Source organism: Hyaena hyaena, unplaced genomic scaffold (genome assembly GCF_003009895.1).
Source record: "Hyaena hyaena isolate Hyena2069 unplaced genomic scaffold, ASM300989v1 scaffold_28, whole genome shotgun sequence".
NCBI lineage: Eukaryota > Metazoa > Chordata > Mammalia > Carnivora > Hyaenidae > Hyaena > Hyaena hyaena.
In genome coordinates this window covers 2,212,250-2,231,612 of record NW_024080660.1, presented here as the reverse complement: position 1 = coordinate 2,231,612, position 19,363 = coordinate 2,212,250, and the positions used below count along the sequence as shown (strand labels likewise).

At 53.7% G+C, this 19,363-nt stretch overlaps 2 protein-coding genes across 5 annotated transcripts in view; both read left to right on the top strand.

Moving 5' to 3' along the window:
- The window catches only part of PTPN7 (protein tyrosine phosphatase non-receptor type 7), an 11,823-nt gene extending 3,272 nt beyond the window's left edge, over positions 1-8,551 (top strand). For both annotated transcript variants that reach the window (XM_039227412.1, XM_039227411.1), the window contains exons 5-10: positions 890-966; positions 2,139-2,276; positions 2,658-2,768; positions 3,464-3,621; positions 5,781-5,894; positions 6,799-8,551. In XM_039227412.1, coding sequence (XP_039083343.1) covers positions 890-966; positions 2,139-2,276; positions 2,658-2,768; positions 3,464-3,621; positions 5,781-5,894; positions 6,799-6,892 — 692 coding nt within the window. In that variant the 3' untranslated portion in view covers positions 6,893-8,551. The remainder of the gene's footprint in view (positions 1-889; positions 967-2,138; positions 2,277-2,657; positions 2,769-3,463; positions 3,622-5,780; positions 5,895-6,798) is intronic.
- Positions 8,552-9,778: 1,227 nt separating this feature from the next.
- On the top strand, positions 9,779-18,948 carry ARL8A (ADP ribosylation factor like GTPase 8A). 3 transcript variants are annotated; one of them, XM_039227601.1, is made up of 7 exons: positions 9,779-10,071; positions 15,030-15,110; positions 15,441-15,514; positions 16,719-16,812; positions 16,969-17,036; positions 17,256-17,349; positions 17,866-18,948. In XM_039227601.1, the coding sequence occupies exons 1-7, from the start codon at positions 9,949-9,951 to the stop codon at positions 18,091-18,093; spliced, it is 762 nt and encodes a 253-aa protein (XP_039083532.1). In that variant the 5' UTR covers positions 9,779-9,948; the 3' UTR covers positions 18,094-18,948. The 3 variants fall into 3 exon arrangements, with proteins under 3 accessions (XP_039083532.1, XP_039083534.1, XP_039083533.1); XM_039227603.1 differs by having other exon boundaries at positions 9,783-10,071; positions 17,279-17,349; positions 17,866-18,006; XM_039227602.1 differs by lacking the exon at positions 9,779-10,071 and adding an exon at positions 10,669-10,848.
- Positions 18,949-19,363: the final 415 nt, after the last annotated feature.

Here is a 19,363-nt window from a genome sequence, read left to right as displayed (position 1 = left end):
CCCCCCCCCCCCCCCCCCCCCCCCGGGGCCAGGAGAAAGGGGAGAGTTCCCTCTGCTTGCAATTCCCCTCTGTCCAGAACCAGGCCAGCCCTGGGAGAGCTAGTCTCCTTTCCTTACAAGCTAACTTCTTCATCCTGGCTTGGATTGGATTTGGAGAAAGCCCTCCCGCTTCAAGGGAGAGTCTGACACGCCCAGTGGCAGAATGAAACCCGAGTTTTGGTCCCACTTCACCACTGCGGGATTTTAGGCAAGTCACTCATCCAAATCTCATATTCACCATCAGAAAAAAACTTCCTGGGGCGCCTGTGGGGCTCAGCCAGTTGAGCGTCTGACTCTTGATTTCGGCTCCAGTCATGATTCCCAGGGTGGTGGGATCGAGCCTCTGGATGGGCTCAGCACTGAGCATGGAATCTGCTTAAGATTCTCTCTCTCTTTCTCTCTCTCTCTCTCCTGCCCTTCTCCCCAACTCACGCTTTCTCTCTCTAAAATAAATTCAAAAAGAAAGAAAGGAAAAGACTCTTCTTCCATGACATCCCTTTTTCCTCCCTTGCCTTCTTGGCAGGATCGTGCTCCGTCCTCTTACTGACTTCAAGGCTAGAATATTCCAATATCTGCCCATTAGGTTTCTGCTGCTTCAACTCCTTCCTCAGCCGTCCTAAACCCAGTGAAACTTCCCCAGTTATTCCTTTGAACACGTCACTCTACTGCTCAGAACCATTCTGTGTGGCTCTTTACTGTCTGCATATAAAGTAATTTGGGGGGTCCCTGGCCACCTGCTACACACAAAGTACTGTGATTTGCATGGGAACTCACCTCTGCCTGACCCTGTCGGAGTACGCCTTAGTTGGCCCCTTTTGACCTCTGACCTCTGCTGACTTTTACTTCCTAGATCCCCAGAGCCGCGTCTGTCTAGGCCGGGCACAGAGCCAAGAAGACGGAGACTACATCAACGCCAACTATATCCGAGTGAGTGGCCTAGCCAGGTCTGGGTTGGGGGTGCGCTGTGTTTGAAGGCATCCCCAGAGAATATCGTCCAACTGGGGTCCCAAACCACTACTGCCATGGCCCCACCAAGCTGGGACAGACACCAAAGAGGCCCCAAGACACCAACCGAGAAAACAGCAGATGTTGGGCTGAAAAGAAGAAACCACCAAATCTCCTTAACGCGCACGTTATCACGTCATCCCAGCCAACCCTCTACACACGGAGGAAGTTGCCTTGTTGAACCCACTCCCTCGTAGTCCCAGGGCTCCTCGCACTTAGGTCTGCATGGAAGGTGCTAGCACAAATAGCTCTCAGCTGCCTCCCTTTTCTGTCTCTCTAGCCTTAACTGCTCCCAAAACAGCCCCTCCCTTGTGGAAATGGTTTAACATCAAACTATAGGAACCAGGGAGGCAAGGTGGGCCTCTCTACCCCAGCTTCCCACCTCTACTGGCCCCGAGTAGCTATTAAAAAAATAGCGCCCTCTAGTGGCTCAAAGTGGCTAGGACAGAGATCAGATTTGGCCAAGAGATTGAAAGCTGTTAACTGGGGACTCTGCAAATCTCCCATTCGCAAACAGAAACTTAGTGACCTGGATTTCATTATCTTGAGAGGCTGAGATTCTGAAGGGGAGAGAAAAGGGCTAGCAAGAGTGTGCCACGTCTTGCTACTAAATGTATAAAAGAAATAGTAAAAGTGAAACATTCACTCAACCAAGGTTGGACACCGTTTTTGTTTCTGTTTTTGTTTTAATTTTGTGCTAGTAGAATGCAATAGGAGAGGAAGGGAACAAACATCTACAAAGGACCTGATAGTGCTAGACCCTCAATATGATTTGTTGAATGCAATCTGTGCTACATTCCTGCAAGATAGCTGTTATTGCCTAACTTACAGATGAGAAAGCGGAGACTTACAGAAGCTAGGTAACCTGCTTGTGGTGGCATAGCTAGTAAGCAGCAGAACGGGGATTTGAACCCGCGTGTTCCTCCCTCCAGAACCTGTGTCCTTTCCACCGCGAGGTTTCCAGCATGCACATGTATGTCTGTGTGTGCACATTCAGTGGCTTCAGCCTGACTCCAGGGCCCCCAGATTCCAGGAGTTCCCTGGGGGTCTCCTCTCACTGCTCCCCCCTTCCTTTTGTGCATCCACCTCCCCAGGGCTATGACGGTCAGGAGAAGGTCTACATTGCGACCCAGGGCCCCATGCCCAACACTGTATCGGACTTCTGGGAGATGGTGTGGCAGGAAGAAGTGTCACTCATTGTCATGCTCACTCAGCTCCGAGAGGGCAAGGAGGTAGGAGGTGGAGTCACAGTCCTTAATGAACCCAGAAAGGGCTACCTCTCACCCCATACCACCTGCCCCTACTCAGGGCAGCTTGGGACTAGGGGCTCCCCTGGAATCTGACAGTACCTATAGCCAAGCCCAGCTTGAACTTCTCAGAAAAGTTCCTGAGCTATACACCATCGAGCCTATCCACAGCCAGAATGGGGAATTGGGTAAGCACTTCACCTTCAGGAGAGCCCAGCACCTCACCTGCTGACTCAGGGCAGTGCGGAGCCCCTCCGATGGGGGAGAGAAATGGGGAGGGGACCCCACTCCCCTCTCTGCTGTCCTGGCCCCTGCTCCAGCTGATAGACACTTCCCCCTTCTGACTCCCAGCTCCCTCCCTCCTAGAAATGTGTCCACTACTGGCCCACAGAAGAGGAAACCTATGGACCCTTCCGAATCCGCATCCAAGACACAAAAGAGTGTCCAGAATACACTGTGCGGTGGCTCACCATCCAGGTACAGGGAAGTCTGTCTGTCTCCAGCCTCACTGGAAGTCGGGCCTGACCTTTACTGGGATCCAAGGGTTTATTCATCCTTGAACACCCATCTAGGAGAAGAACTGAAGCAAGAAGAAAGAGAACATGAGCACTTCCCTAGTCTAATAAGGCAAGGCCAACAAGCCAAGCAGAAACCACCAGGAAGGCCCATCCATCCATCAATAGCTCAGGAGAGGAGAGGTGGGGTCCCAGAGTCATGCTGACCACAGGAAATCCAGAGAGATGTGTAATAACACACGTGAGGTGCTTTAAAATGCCTCCTATTATCATATAGCATGTTATACTTTTCAAAGCATTTCTCTCCTAACTCCTTATCCTCCAAGCATCCTGAGAAGGAAACAAATAAGATATCACTGTCTCCTTTTTCTAAGTAAATGAAGTTAAGGGACTTGCCCGAAATCATACGCTCATTAGAAGCAGAGCCAGGACTTAAACTTGGGTCTTCCCCCTCTCCCATTTCAATGCTTCCCCCTTCTCCAGCATTTCAAAGGAGGGAATGGTGGAGTATAATGAGCCAGAGAAGGGCTGGCCTTGCCTGCTTGGGGCCCATGACTGCCCCAGGGAAGAATTCTAGCCCTTGCCCTCCTCTGGTACCAGAAGGCTGCCAGCGCCCCCTACCCTGACCTTGGTTCTCATGCCTTGTTCCTATGCCAGCACCAGGAGGAGTGCCGGGTAGTGAAGCATGTCCTCTTCTCGGCCTGGCCTGACCACCAGACCCCAGAATCGGCTGGACCCCTGCTGCGCCTGGTGGCCGAGGTGGAGGAAAGCCCCGAGACAGCTGCCAACACTGGGCCCATCGTGGTCCACTGCAGGTATGTGGCCTCGCCCTCCCCAGCAGCCTATGAGCAGGGGTTCCTTTCCTGCCATTGGGTCTCTCCTTGGAAGCAGTCTAAGAAGGACAGCACTGGAAAGGCCAATTCTTACGTGGATGGGAATCTCTAGGTTATTCAGCAAGTGCTCTGTTCTTATTCTCTCCTTCATGCAGAATCCGGCCATCTGGGCTGGACATTCAGGTACAAGCCAGAGAGGGGACAGAATATCAGAATACGTCCCAGTCTTCTGGAGAAGGAAATAAACAGGGTCCCCAGTGTTGAGAAACTCATTTATTTTTTAATTAAAAAAAATTTTTAATGTTTTATTTTTGAGAGAGAGGAAAATACAGAGTGTGAGCAGGGGAGATACAGACAGCGGGAGACACAGAATCTGAAGCAGGCTCCAAGCTCTGAGCTGTCAGCACAGAGCCCGACGCGGGGCTTGAACTCACAAACTGTAAGATCATGACTTGAGCTGAGGTCAGACACTTAACCGACTGAGCCACCCATGTGCTTGAGAAACTCATTTATTCAATGACTATTTATTGAAAACCAGTTACTGTCAGGCACAGTGTTGGATGCTAAGGAGACAGCTTGGATTCTCCCCTGACTGGGAGAGAATTTATAGTCTGGTGGGAAAGAGAGCAGATCAAATGATTAAGCATGGCACAGTGGGAGGTGTGTGGGAGCACAGAACGGAGTTGCCCATCCCAAACTTAGGCCACAGAAGGCTTTCTAGGAGAAAGGACATCTAAACTAAGCTAAAATCTGAAAGGCGAATTCAAATGAAGAATGGAAAGAGGAAGCATTCCAGGCAGATGAACAGCATGTGCAAAAGCTCTGAGATGAATTTTCTTTTGAGAGAGAGAGAGAGAGAGAGAGCACAAACAGGGGAGAGGAGCAGAGGGAGGGAGGCTTCACACTCAGCAAGCAGCCCTACATAGGGCTCGATCCCATGCCCTTGGATCATGACCAGAGCTGAAATCAAGAGTTTGATGCTCAACCGACTAAGACACCCAGGCACCCCCTGAGATGAAGTTTTTAAATGGACATATTGCTGGGAGCAGAGTTAGAAGATGGGAGCTCAGAGGTCATGTGGGGGAAAGGAAGAGCGATGAGAGAGAAGTCTGGAAGGCCAGATCACAAAGGGCCTCGTAGGACTGACTAAGAAACTTGGACTTGCCATTTAAAAGGAATGCTTTGAAACATTCAAAAAAAAAATTTTTTTTTTTAATAATGGGGCTCCTGGTAGCTAAGGCGGTTGGGTGTTCATCTTTGGCTCAGGTCATGAACTCACAGTTCATGGGTTCCAACCCTGCCTCGGGCTCTGCACTGACAGCTCAGAGCCTAGAACCTGCTTAGAATTCTGTGTCCCCCTCTCTCTCTGTCCTTTTCCCACTCGTGCTCTGTCTCTCTCTCTTAAAAATAAACATTTAAAAAAATTTTAAAGGAATGCTTTGGCTACAGAGTAAGAATCGGATTGAGGTGGGGAGGGGAGTAACACGAGAGACAAGCTTACAATAAGGTAACCTTTTGGGAGTGCATACCCTGAATAGAACATACTGGCACAAGTATAGACAGAGGGGGCCCATGAGCCTCTTCCCCACAGGGGGGCACCTGGACATGGTGCCTGGGAGGTCATGAGTGGCTTCTATCAGGGCTTCAGATAAGAAGTCTTCCCAAAGACTGGGAATCTTAAAAAGGTTTTGAAATAAAGGGCAAGACGCAGCAGAGTAGAGGGGACAGCTGTGGGAGGGACCCAAGGTGGGAAAGGGGGTTGAGTGTCAGCAGCTGTGGAGATGGTGTCCTGGTCAGATAAGGAGGACTCAAGGGCTCAGCAAGCCCAGCGGGAGCACGGAGAGTTAGAAACCATGCCTGTTGCTAAGCAGAAAAGAGCTCATCACAATGTCCACCGGGGCCGGAGGGTGACCTGGGATAGGTCTGTGGTGAGGCTGGAAGAAGTCTCAACTGCCCCAGTGCCAACTCTCAGTTGTGAAGGTATTGCTACCTTCCTCCATCTTCATGTCCCCAGCCCCAAAATAGAGTGTCCTACGTCCTTATGGCTTTCTCTGTAGTTTGAGGCCTGGCCCTCCTAGTTTCCACTCACCTGGCCCCCATGTCCTCTGTGACCTTCCTCTCCCCTCCCTGGCTGCACCCAGTGCAGGGATTGGCCGGACTGGCTGCTTCATCGCCACCCGAATTGGCTGTCAACAGCTGAAGGCCCGAGGGGAAGTGGACATTCTTGGTATCGTGTGCCAACTTCGGCTGGACAGGTGGGTCTATGGATGTAAATAGGACCAAAGACATGAAGGAGTGGCATCAGTGCTTCCTGGGCACCAGGGCACTTAGAGGCACATCGCCATCAAGCACTTCCTTCCAGAAAGGCAAAGGGCCCATTGCTTAAAGAGCGGTTTCTGGTGCAACTAACACCCAGGAAAGCATCTCTAAAATTTTAGCTTGGGGGCCTAGAATTAAATATGCCAATCTGTGGAGATCTGAGCCTTATATCTTTTTCAGTTTTGTTTTTGTTTTTCCAAATCCCCTGCTCAGGGAAAGGCGGAGGGTTGGGGTATGGTTGGTTCTAGGTACTAGGCCGGCACAGATAATGTACAGAAGCCCTCTGGATCTGGAGACAGAGAACCGGGGTGCAAATTCTGACTTGCATCTCACTGAGCCATCACTGTATTTCTCCGGGCCCCCATTTCTTTATCGAGAGAAATGATGGCTCCTTCGTCAGAGAGCTGCTTTAAGGAATGAGTTAATGCATTGTGAACATGTTTTCCAAACAGGAGAACTTACTGTATAAATTTATAGAATTATTATTTTTACTTTTAAGACAGGGAGGAGGAAACCTGGAGGCTCAGGAATATTCCTGGCCTGGCCTGAGGAATCCGGGGATTGGTGCTGCCCCAGGAGCAGATGGGTCAGAGAGGGACAAGTCCCAGTGTGGGCTGTCTCCTCCTCGGCACAGCCAGCAATGGGGCTCAGGCCTGAGCAAGGGGCAGAGGGGCTTTCCTCTTGGGGAAGGTCTGAAGGGCAGCAGAAAGGAGTAGAAAACCCGAAGGATGAACATATGTAAAGGGGCTGACGGGTTCTTTGGGAGACTCTCCCTACAGAACTAGAGAGATGCTCGACTTGCCCTCCTTTGCTCATGGTGGCTGCGTATTCTCCTTGCAGGGGTGGAATGATCCAGACCACGGAGCAATACCAGTTTCTGCACCACACCCTGGCCCTGTATGCAGCCCAGCTGCCAGAGGAGCCCTGCCCCTGACCCCTGGCACCCTCCACCAGCCCAGACGCCAAATTCCCCCACGCCTGGGCAGGTGGTTCTGGGGAAAGTGGGTCTTGTGATCTGAGGGGTCCCCTGGGTGGGCATGGGGAAGGGTTGCCCCTTCAGCGGGCACCTGCAGTCACAGGAAGTTGCATCAGCAAGAACGGGGACCAGACTCCAGGTCTTTACAGCTGGCCACTCTTCCACTTCCTCTAATAGCCCCAAATGGACACTTGAGGGGACCTTCCGTGTCTCTCTGAACTTCAAGCTGGGAACTGGCATTTATGAGAGAGTTGAGAAAGGACCAGTGTTCCGTTTTTTCTTAAAGGGCTCTGTGAGCTTCATCTCTCCGTCTATGACATGGACATTAAGTGCTTTGCTGCCACAGGAAAAAGTAATCAGAGAAGCTCCTAGAAGCCACTCTAGCTGGATCCCCTTCCTGGGGCTGCCAAGAGAGTGATCCCAAGATCATCTTCCGCCTGGGCCCTACCCAAGAACCAGCCAGATGCAGGAGCCAGGAAATGTCTGGTCATGACTGTGGCCAAGTTCTCAACATCCCAGCAGTGACTTTCTGCTTCCTTACCCCACATCTGTGATGGCTGGACACCCGCCAAAGAGAATAAGGACACGTATGTCCTGGGACCGGGCTACAGAGGTGACCAGGCCAGGCATTGAAACCTTTGGAGGAAGAAAAGTGTGGTGACCCCTCAGAGGCCCAGAGGGCTGCCCCTGCCTCTATCATTGCCAGCTACTCCCTAGGGAGGCCCAGCATTTTCTGTCTTCCCTTCATGACCTCAGAAGATACCCTGAGTACCAGGAGGTGCAAAAGAATGAAGGGCAAGGAGGAAACAAGGAGCTTGGCCTGATCTTAGAAAACCAGCCCCCTGTCCTCCACCATCCACCCCCTGCATTTGCAGAGGACAGCTGGAGAGCCTGGCTGTTTCCGTGAACCATCTGGGAAAAGCACCGCACACAGACCTGGGGCATCAGGCTGGGACCGCAGAGTTGGGACCTTCATAAACTCTTCCAGAGAGCTAACCTCTTTCATCACCTCAGGACCCATACAATTTCCAGGGCACCCAAGATCTATCTCAGGGCTCACCTACACTCCCCAGGAAGGTATCCAGAGACTTTGTCCTTGAATCCAACATGGGCTGCCTGTGGGGATGAAGAAAGACACCATCTCTCTGGGCACCGAGCCCCTGGGGTCTGCCTTGGCTGATGCGAGCTTTCTGTGGAACCCCCCCCACCCCAACAAGCCGGACCCTGAAGAGCAGCTGGGCCTCCTTATTCACGATATCTCTTCTGAAGCACATGGCAACGTTGAAATTGAGGTTAATTTTCTTAACACTTCTGCTTGGTCTCACAACGGAATTCCTCCTTCCTTACCGCCCCGGGAACGGGCTCACCTGCACCCACACCTCTCCTAAGTCCTTTGGGAGGCACTCACAGCCTGTGCCCGTAAAGGAGGGGACAGAGCTCTCAAGTGCCTGATCCCGCCCTGGGCGTAGACTCAACCAGGAGGGAAGCAAGTGGGTGGCCATCGACCCACAGCCTCCCTGCCCTGGCACTGTGGCCCCAACCCCATTCTAGAACTTAGAGTGTACAGTTTTGGAAGAGGAACCAAGTGGGAGAATAAAGACTTCTTGGATGACTGATTCATTCCTTCTTTTTCTCAGGCCTCTGGAACCTCTTTATAGCAATAGATTAAGACTCTGTAGACCAGGAGTAGGCTGCAGATACCTCTCCCAGGATATGCACTTTTCTAGCAACTTCTTGAGACACATCAAACAAAGTGACCTTGTAGTCAGTTTGGGAAATAGGACAGAGGTGCACCTTAAGAGCTGGACAGGGACCTATGAAGGGCAGAAGCTAGAAAGATGATACTCTGTGATCCATTCACTTCAGCAAGTATTTTTGATCATTTGGTCATCTTGGGTATGTTTGACAGATGTGCTTTAAGTTGACAGTTTCTGCACCTTGAAATAGAACAGGAGACTACATGGGTGTGTGTCTGAAAACCCAATACTAAGGGGCATTCATCCTAGGTGGGCAGCTGCCCTGAAGCCTGGAAAGACTGGGGAATAGCCAGCCCCAAGGCTGAGCAGCGCTGGGGCTAGGGAGGCATGCCGGCCCGCCCTCCACCTCCCACCGCCAATCCTCCTTCCCCAAGAAAACTTTGGCTTTTACCAAAACAGGCCAACTTTTTCATCCGCTGCAGATCTTCCTCACTGGCCCCACCCACCCACCCCGGCAGGATTTTATCTATGAATTATGGTGATACTCGTGAAAATCGGCATCAGCCTCAAACAGCTGTTTCACTCTTGGACCAGAGGCTTCCTAAACACGCAGTTCAGGTAAACTGTGGTTAACAAAACAAGATGGAGTAGTAAAACAGCCAAACACGGTTGCTTGCTGTTACTCTCTGCTGGTTAGGTTCTGAAAGCCTAAGACTCTTTCCCCAGAGGTGTTCAGAGGCAAGGATTCAGGGAACAAAAAGCCTCCATTTCTCTCCCTTTCATAGAGCGCTCATCTCCGGGTCCTGGGAAGTGGGTGAAGCATCCTTCTCCACCCTGATTAACGGGGACCCCACGCACCTCGGGCCCACCACCCTTTAAGAAGGAAAGGGGTGCCAGCCAGGGCGCCACAGCCCGGGAAGGGGAAGTCCTAAAAGGAGCACTCTTTTCCCAGTGCCCTCGGACGCCAGCAGGCGCAGGCCGTATCCCGGAGGCTCGCGGGCTCCCCACGCACCCCACCCGCGGGCCCCGCTAGGGGCGAGGGAGGGGCGCGCGCTCGGGTGCGAGCCGGACACGGCCCGGCAGCGGCGGCGCGGGAGGGCGGCGGCGGCGGCGGCGGCGGAGGAGGAGGGCGCCGAAGCCACACCCATCGGCGAGCGGATCCGGGGGCAGCGAGTCGTCGGCCGCTGCGCTCCAGCCTCCGCCCGCACCGAGCCGCGGGACCCGGGCCGCACCGGGGAGGGGCCGCTCCGGGCCGCAGCGCGAGGGCAGCGAGGGGCGGCGGGCAGCCGGCACCGGGCGGGGCCGGCCGCAGCGACCATGATCGCTTTGTTCAACAAGCTGCTGGACTGGTTCAAGGCCCTGTTCTGGAAGGAGGAGATGGAGCTCACGCTGGTCGGGCTGCAGTACTCGGGCAAGACCACCTTCGTCAACGTGATCGCGGTACGGGGGCGCGGGGCGCGGGCCCGGGGCGCCGGCCCAGGGTCGGGCCTGTGTCGGCCTGCGCCGCGCCCTGGTGAGCCGGGGTCGCCGCCTGGCATGGCCGGGCACCGCCGGGCGCCGGGCGGGGGAGGAGCGGGCCCGAGCGCTTGGGGCCTAGCACGGCCGGTGGGAGACCCGGGTGGCGCGCGACCCGCTGTCCCGCCCGGGCCGGGATGGCACGGCTGGGGGCGGGAGAAGGGGGACGAGGACATCGGCTGGGGCCCCGGGACTGGCGGCCCCAGGGGATCACGAGGCAGGAGGGATCCGCCGCCTGCAGAGACAGGCTCCCTCCGGTCCCCGCGCAAGGGGGCATGACGGGGCGAAAGTGCCCGGGCCTTCCCGCCCAGCGTACGGAGGGTCGCGGGACCGGGCGGCCGGCGCGGCTTGGGGAGGGGGCCTGGGCAAGTCCAGCCCCACCCCGAGGCTTTAACCCCTCTCTGCCGGAAGGGGAAGCCCCGGCGCTGTTGAGGGGGAGGGGAGGTGTCCCCTGGGGGTAGTGGCATCAGCTGAGGCCCTTGGCACCAGCCCAGACTCCTCCTCTCCAGGAACCCGCCGCGTCTTAGCTGGGGGTCCAGGGAGGATGGCATCATAAAGGGAGTTTGGAGACTCCGCCTGGCTCAGAAGTTACAGCAGGGGGTGCCCCAGACCAGAGGATGAGTTGGAGGGGCACTGCCCACTTAGGGACACGGGAGGCAGTGGCTCTGAGGGCTTGGGAGAGTCGAGACGAGGTGGGCAATTGTAAGTCTGTCAGCGCCAGGGAGTGGTGGGGAAGGAGTTAAAATCTGTCTCACGAAAAGGGAAGATGAGCTCCATGGGTGTGTGAGCTGAGGCTGCAGTAATGGCTGCGGCCTGCATTAAAGAGCTTGGCTGGACGGGGCGTGTCGGGCTGAGGGTCGCTTGGGGCAGGTGCTGGGGTTGTCCCAGGCGGAGCCCAGTCCCGGGACCGGGGCTTCTGAGAACTGTGGATTGGCCACACACTGACCCAAAATGCCAATGTTGTAGGTTAGCAAAAAAGTATGGCCAGTCCGCCTAGGTACCTCTCTGTGTGGTTGCCCATCCTGGAAGAAGAGGGCCCCCTGATGGCTCTCAGCATCCCAGAAGGAGCATCCCGGAAGCAGGAGGGCAGAAGGAAGGCTGGAGCCTGGAGCTGCGGGTACCCCATGGTCACATAGTCAGGCACTGGCTTCCTTTTCCAAACATGTTTTGCAAATGGCCTCTGCCCCTTTCTCCACCCAGTGGTTACTGGCCCCTCACGTAACAGGGCAGGACCTTCGGGCCCCTGCTGGGTTTTTTGGCATGATGGCTTCCTAGCCAACCTGTGCCCCTGGGCTCCTGTCTGAGAGTTTGGCCCCTGGTTAGATTTGGCATTGACTTGGGCTCTTGGGCTCCTTGGGCATGAACATAAGGCCTGGACTCTGATCCTGCAGGCTGGGGTGGCTTGGCTTCTAGGCATTTCAATCTGGGAGAGGTCTCAGCTCAAGGCCAACAGGAGCAACACTCTTGCTGCTGCTCCAGTGGCTCAGCCTGGGTGTCACCTCCAGTCCCCAGGGAAGCCACGCTCCTGGCAGAGATGCACAGGTACCCAGGGGGGTTCCATTTCCTGGTCAGGAGGGCCTCCCCTAGACCTGCATCATACCCAAAACAGGATCAGACCCAGGTACAGAACTCGAGAGTCACATGTTTACACTGCCGGGTCAGAGTTTAGGTGATGTACAGGGAATTTGCGCCCCCTCTTAGCCCATGCGTTCCCCTGTTTGATATTCAACTTGCCACCTCAGCTCACCCATCCTAGAAAGTGCAAGCAAAACTTCCCTTTAAAGAGACTTCCCAAGGGGCGCCTGGGTGGCTTAGTCGGTTAAGCGTCCGACTTTCGCTTAGGTCATGATCTCGTGGTTCGTGGGTTCGAGCCCCGCGTCGGGCTCTGTGCTGACTGCCAGCTCAGGGCCTGGAGCCTGTTTCAGTCTGTGACTCCCTCTCTCTCTGACCCTCCCCTGCTCACACTGTCTCTCTCTCTCTCCTAGAAACAAATAAAACATTAAAAATTTAAAAAAATAAAAAAATAAATAAATAAATTTCCCAGCCAGGAGCCATGCCCACAGAGGCCCATTTTCCTCCAAAAGGATCCCTGCCCAGGACATTTCACGTAAGAAGTGAGCTTGAACTGAGCCAGGGTGATATTTGACTTAAATNGCGTCGGGCTCTGTGCTGACTGCCAGCTCAGAGCCTGGAGCCTGTTTCAGTCTGTGACTCCCTCTCTCTCTGACCCTCCCCTGCTCACCCTGTGTCTCTCTCTCTCTCCTAGAAATAAATAAAACATAAAAAAAATTTTTTTAAAGAGACTTCCCAAGAAAAACCACCCCATGTAGACTCAAGTGGGAGTTTCAGCACCAGGGGAACTGGTGTTCTGTGACCCTCCAGGGCTCCTGCACTGGCGTTTCTGCCCCCCTTCGGTATAACCACTTGGGTAGAGTATCTTTCAGAAAGAAATAAAGAATCGAGACCCCCTGGCCTTTGTTCCTATGCCCACCGCTGACTTTCTGAATCACCTTTGCCTGCTCATTTGGAGTCTGTTTGTCTCAGTTTCTTTCCCATTTGGGTTTTTCTGCTCACTCTATGAGGTCTGACTGTACATAGAAATTTGAATTTCTGGGTCTAACTACTCAGCAGGCTAATGTGAACTGGAAAAAAATTATATAGCGACTTCACAATTCTTCTAAAAACCTAAAAGTGTTCCGTTGAGTTTCTCTCAAAAAGTTGTGATATAGAACTCAGGAGATGTTTTGCCTGAGGGGAAAAAGAGACAGCTATTTTCAATATTTTAAAGTGTAAAAGACTGTCCTATGGAAGAACTCTTCTTGGGGTACTCAAGTCTTTGGAACAAGGGATGGACGTTATAGGAAGATGGATTTTTGACTCATTATGCAGAATTTTCAGAGAGTTGGAGTCCACCCAAGAGGGAATGAGCCAGGGGGTATTCAAGTCTGAGACAAGAGGTTAGGTCACATGACTTTGGGGTTACTTCCAACCTTCGAATGAGAAGTTTGTGAGATCAGGAGGCATCAGCAGGGAAATGAAGTCAGAACCTTGTTCCAACCTAGCTTCAGTTCATAGCTGAACCGGCTATTTGGGTGCTGGGGGAGCCTGGTTTCCTGAAGGTTCTCCTAGCCCGAAATCACATTCTGCCAGGCCAGGCATTTCATTTATATGGGAGCCTGTGAATCTTCTACTTTCCAGAGATGCCAGATGGCTCCTCATGCGCTATCCAGACCATTTCCATTTCCAAGCACTTTGTGAGCCTTATGTGCCAGACTCTAGGAAACAAAAACCCTTCTCCCCATTTCACAGAAGGAAACCTTGAGGCCCAGAGAGGTTGAAGTGTCTTAGATGAATGATTAACAAAAACTGGGCTTTCTTCTTGAGACCTTTATATTCTTCAGGAGCCCCGATGGGGAAGAGTGAACTTTAGTGCGGCAGGTGCCCCCACCCCATCCCTGGCACCTTGCTGGGGTTTGGAAATGAAACCACATATGTTAAGGGTCTCCATGCTCCCTTTCCCTCAGTGATTCCTACCTTTTAGGGCTCTTGGACCCTTTTGATAACTGATAAAAATAGAGACCCTTTCCCCTGGGAAGTGTCCATATAAACAAAAATTTTGTACATGCACATTGGGTGTAATTTCAGGGGGTTCAGGGACTCTCTGCAGCCCATCTGTGGCCTCAGGTTAGGAAACCTTGCTCTACCTTGTCGTGAGCCACAGTCATAAGGACTCAGTTCTCACTTGCAAGAGTATTTTGGTGAATGAGTTTGGGTGATTCTTGCAGATAAAAGGGAATCAATCTCTCTGATTTGGATGGATCCTCAGGAAGTCTTCATTCAGGTCTACAGACTCTGAGTAAGAAATCGTCTCTAACACCTTGGCTAAGGGTCAGAGCCCCTGACTTTCTAACATGTCCTGAGGTAAATTATTCCTACCACCTAGTAGAAGAAAATGGCACAGTACAGAGACAAGGCTGTCACCCTCAGATTCAGGGTTAAGTAAGCCCCATCTTCTGCATCTGGCAAGGGGGGGGTCATAAGCAAAAGTGTCCTACATGTGAACATGGAAATGACCTTGGAGCGAATTTGGTCTGGCCTTACTTCAGGCCTGGGGCTAGGGCTAGTTTAGAGCAATCTAAACATCTTGGGAAACAGTTTAGAGGGAGGAGAAACGAAGATCATTAGAATTTGGAATTATAGTCAACTCCTAATTATGCAGCAAACATTTGCTAATATTGTTAATGGAGGCATGGGTCCCTCCCCGAGAAGCTCTCAGTCTAGTGCGGAGACACCTAAGTCAACAGGGGGTGTAGAGTGTGGATTATCCATCCTAACAAATGGAGTGTAATACAAATAGACCAGAACCATCAGATAATCCAGAAATTACTTGGTGAGCAGTGCATGGTGGGGTGGCCAATTTACTTTCCCTCAAAATATTTTCTGCCAGTTTGAAGATCTGCCGGCGCCCCTTGAGATCACCCCTCACTGTTTACCGTGACCTGTTTGAAGTTCTTTTGTCAGGAGGTAATTCTTCTGCTCCACTGGAGACAAATACAGTAAAGGGGCTCCTATTCCACCAGAGAGATGTAGGTTAGACTTTAGGAGGAATTTTTTTCTCAGTCTGGGCTGAGAGACTTGAAGTTTGCCTGAAGAAGACAGGCCTCTTGTTCATAGGAGAGCCCCGGGAATCGGGTGGACGCCTGAGTTGTTTATGGCCATCCCACCGGAAACCAAGGGACACTCCGGAGATGGCCCCACACCCCCCGCAGAGAGGTGCCTGAGAAGCTTCATTCTTGCAGCCTTGTGGCTGTGGCCGCCAGAGATGGCGCATCCGGGTTCTATCGGTTGTTACCCCTTTTCCAACTCCGACTCTTCCCCCCCAGTCAGGACAGTTCAATGAGGACATGATTCCCACCGTGGGTTTCAACATGCGCAAAATCACCAAAGGGAACGTGACCATCAAGGTGAGTGGCAGGGAGCCAAAACTCTGGCCACAGCTTGGGCCCCAGGAGAGCCCGTGTGTGCATGTCAGGGCCGGGCACGCAGAAGGAGTTGGGGAGGGCATCTGTGACCCGTGGGAGGAGACGCTGAAGGAAAGCGGAGGCTTGGATAGTGGGGGAAAGAGCGCAAGTCTCCTGAGGCGGTCAGAGGGGTGCAGAGACAGGACTGGACAGCCAGTGAGTCCCTGGGCTGGGGAGGGGCAGGGGGGAGGGGAGCGGAGAGGGGGACTTGGAAGCCAAGATGGGTTTGATTGCCTGCTTGCTGCTGAGACCATGTCACCCTTTCTCACTCAGCTCTGGGACATTGGGGGACAGCCCCGATTCCGCAGCATGTGGGAGCGCTACTGCCGAGGAGTGAGTGCCATAGTGTAAGTGCAGGGCCAGGCTGGTGGCAGGACTCAGCGTCACCTGGCTCCCCCAAACCCCCCCCACACACACACAACCTCACTACCTGCAGGGGCCACAGGCCCAGAACTGGATCCATCATAGTGCTGGGTTCACGACTCGCTGTCCCTACACAGCCTGCCTTTCCGTTGTGTGCTGCGTGTTTCTTATCTGCAGAACATTCTGGGCACGTCCCAGCCAATCTGAGAACCTTTGCCTTTTCAGGGCATCAACCAGCTGAAAGTACCTGTGTCTCCCTGCTCCCCCCAATCTTAGAGTCACCGCACTCCTGAATTTTGTGCGATTTAAACGGTTCATTCCCTTGCTTTTTAAAAATAATTTTAGGGGCGCCTGGGTGGCTCAGTCGGTTAAGAGTCCAACTTCGGCTCAGGTCATGATCTCGCGGTTCGTGGGTTCGAGCCCCGCGTCAGGCTCTGTGCTGACAGCTAGCTCATAGCCTGGAGCCTGTTTCAGATTCTGTGTCTCCCTCTCTCTCTGACCCTCCCCTGCTCATGCTGTCTCTCTCTCAGAAATAAATAAAACATTAAAAAATAATAATAATAATTTTATCTACAGGTATATGCCCAAACAAAAGATTGTTTCGTTTCCATTGTTTCTGATCTCATTAAAAAAAATTTTTTTAATGTTTATTTTTGAGATAGAGACAGAGAGACAGAATGTGAGTGGGGCAGAGTCAGAGAGAGAGGGAGACACAGAATCCGAAGCTCCAGGCTCCGAGCTGTCAGCAGAGAGCCCAACACAGGGCTCGAACTCACAGACTGAGAGATCATGACCTGCGCCAAAGTCCGTTGCTCAGCCCACTGACCCGCCTAGGCTCCCCGACCTCATTTTTTAAAAGTATCTTGCTGCAAGAAAATCTTCTGGGCATCCTTTGCTTTTTACACTCATCCATAGCTAGTCTTCCCATGAAGACTTAAGAGGGTCACTTTGGGAGGGATTTTCACCTAATCTTAAAGAGCCAAAAGCTTCACCCCTGTGTGACAGCTTTTCCAGAGGGGACTTTGGACAACAGGATAATGGCAGGCACTGGAGGAGGCCCAGGTAGCCCACAGATCCAGAGGTGACCAAGCCCAAACACGATGTTTTCTCCCACAAGCAGCAGGTCCTTCTCTTCCTGCCTCTCAGCCTGTAGTGTCAACCTGCGTGTCCCCACCCTGCTGTCCACAGATACATGGTGGACGCCGCGGACCAGGAGAAGATTGAGGCCTCTAAGAACGAGTTGCACAACCTGTTGGACAAACCCCAGCTGCAGGGCATTCCGGTCAGCAGCCCGATGGAGTGGGAGGGAAGGGAGCCCGCTGGGAAGTCACTGGGGCCTGGGCAGGAGGCAGGGGAAGGCCAGGCACTGCCGAGTGGAGAGTGGAAACGGACAACCTGGCCCGGCTGCCCTGGACCTCGTCTCTGTCCTCCTCTGTAGGTCTTAGTCCTGGGTAACAAGCGAGACCTTCCAGGAGCACTGGATGAGAAGGAGCTGATTGAGAAAATGTGAGTTTGGTTACTCTTCTCTGTCCTTCCTCCCTGCTCCCCAAATTCCCCAGGCGGCAGAGAGGGAGACGGCTTGCGGCTGCTCTCAGTATTCGCCACACGGTGGCAGCAGAGCCCACCTTTCCGGGAGCCTCGCCCTCCCCATTGCAGCTCCAGAGCAAGTAAAGGACTCGGGCGCCCCCAGTCCCCAGACCCCCTGGGCAGTCCTAGCCTCAGCAGGTTCTACTCTGGTTCCCCCCTAGGAATCTTTCTGCCATCCAGGACCGAGAGATCTGCTGCTACTCCATTTCCTGCAAAGAAAAGGACAACATTGGTGCGCGTGGGTATGGGGGAGTTGCTGGCGTTCTGGGAATAGCCACGGGGCAAGGGGAGGAGCCGAGAGGCACTTGAGGGTGTTCTGGTGCGGTTGACTCAAAGGTTTTCACTCCACAGCTTTCCTTGAAGCCCCAAGCTCTATGGTTCTCCTGGGGTAGGACGCGCATCGGGGAAGCTCAGATTCTGAGCATTACCCAGCTCTGCCCTGACTGGTTGTGTGATCTTAGGCAAATCGCTCCCTTTCTTGGGCCTTGCTTCCCCCACTGTAACGTCGCAGGGTTGGATCAGGCAATTCCCAGCCCCTCCTGGCTGTGACGTCCCATGGGCCACCCAGATGCCTCCGCCACTCATCTGGGGTTGTTTGGAGCTTGATGGCTCTGGGCTTTTGGTGCCCTTAGTTGCAGTTCTGGAAGCCCTGAGCTTACGCCACTCCTTAAGGTGTTTGCTCCACTTCCCCCAGTCGGCTCAGCACGAACTAGAAGGCCTATAAACTTCTCTGTTGTCCCCCACCCAGATATCACCCTACAGTGGCTTATTCAACACTCAAAGTCACGGAGAAGCTGAGACTGCGGTCCATCCCCCTCGGACCAGGGACCTGCTGTCATCCAAACCCGAAGCCGAGCTCCCCGCCCACCCTGCCGTCCCCCCTAAGCCCGCTCCTCCTCACTGGGTGTGGGGAGGGGCCCTCTGGGGATCCCAGAGTCCTGTTCTGCTGAGGTTTGAACTCCTGATTTTATTGTAAAATAAACTGCTCCCATTCTGGCCCCCTAACCTCTCGCCCTCCCCCTTCCCTCTGCCCTTCCCCCACCCTGCTTCCGGCCCCTTAACAGCCCTGGCCCCACAGCCCCTGCCCTCCTCTCTCCCGCGCCCCACTCCTACACTGCCCTTTTCAACACTCTTCTGTTATTGTCCTCTGTGTACAGTATATATATGTATATATATTTTAATTTTTTAATTTAAGCAAAGACTAAAATCAACCATTTGATGCTGCAGGGGCCCTTCAGGATCTGGGAGGGGGGCGGTCTGGAAAGAAGGCATGAGATGCAGAGGTTGGCTTGGGGCGGGTTCAGATTAGGAAAGTGAAGGCTGGCCCTTGCATCCCCATGTCCTGTTCGTTTCCACTTCCGGATCTGGCTGGTCCCTGTAGGGCTTGAATGTCACAGGCTGACTGGAACCTCCAGAGGTGCCCGCGTCTGCCCCCAGCCTCAGCAGCGCCACGAGGCATGACCAAGTGCCAGAGACCATCAGGCCGCAGGGGCAGGAGGCCAGCCTCCGTGGCTACCCGGCAGCCCCTCCTGCCCCTTGCTGGCTCCCAGCTCCTGCCCCTTCCGAGGGCCCCCGACTCCATGGGCCACCTCATTTTCTGTTCTCATTTTGCAGAGTTGCACAAGGAGAGAACTCAGCATGGGGGGTTGGTTCTTTGGGTTTTGTTTTCTGTTGGTCTGTTTGTTTAATTTAATGATTTGTAAAGTGATGTTCCTCTTCCTTTTTTTACACTTTTCAGCTCATATTTAACCTCTGTTTGGAAAACGATTCTTGTAACTGTACATTTTTTTGCCTCCTAACAACACGAATAAATGACCAGTTTTGTGTTGGGGGCGGTGTATGGGGCCGCTCATTTGTCCGTTGGACGCCACGGAACGGCTGGCAGGCCCGCACGCTGGGCACAAACAGCCGCAGAGAGGGAGGCACGCGCTCACACGGGGCACACAATGGCACTTCACAAAGCGGCGCCCCACACGTGTGCGGGGCCTCGCCCGGCCGCCTCCTCCCTCCCTCGTCGGACTCGCACGCGGTCAGCTCGGCCTTGGACCTGCCTGGGTCTTAGGGCCGCGTGGCGGGAGGGCGGGCCTGCGCCTCCCCTGCGTCCGTTAGGAACCCTCCCTGCGGCCACGCTGCACTGCCCTCCAGGGGGCGCTGCTGGGCCTGCGGAGCCCGCTGGCTGCCCTCCTTCCCCGCCTGTCTGTTGGTCTGTGCTACTGATTTCCTGGGAGAGGCCGAACCCTTATTCC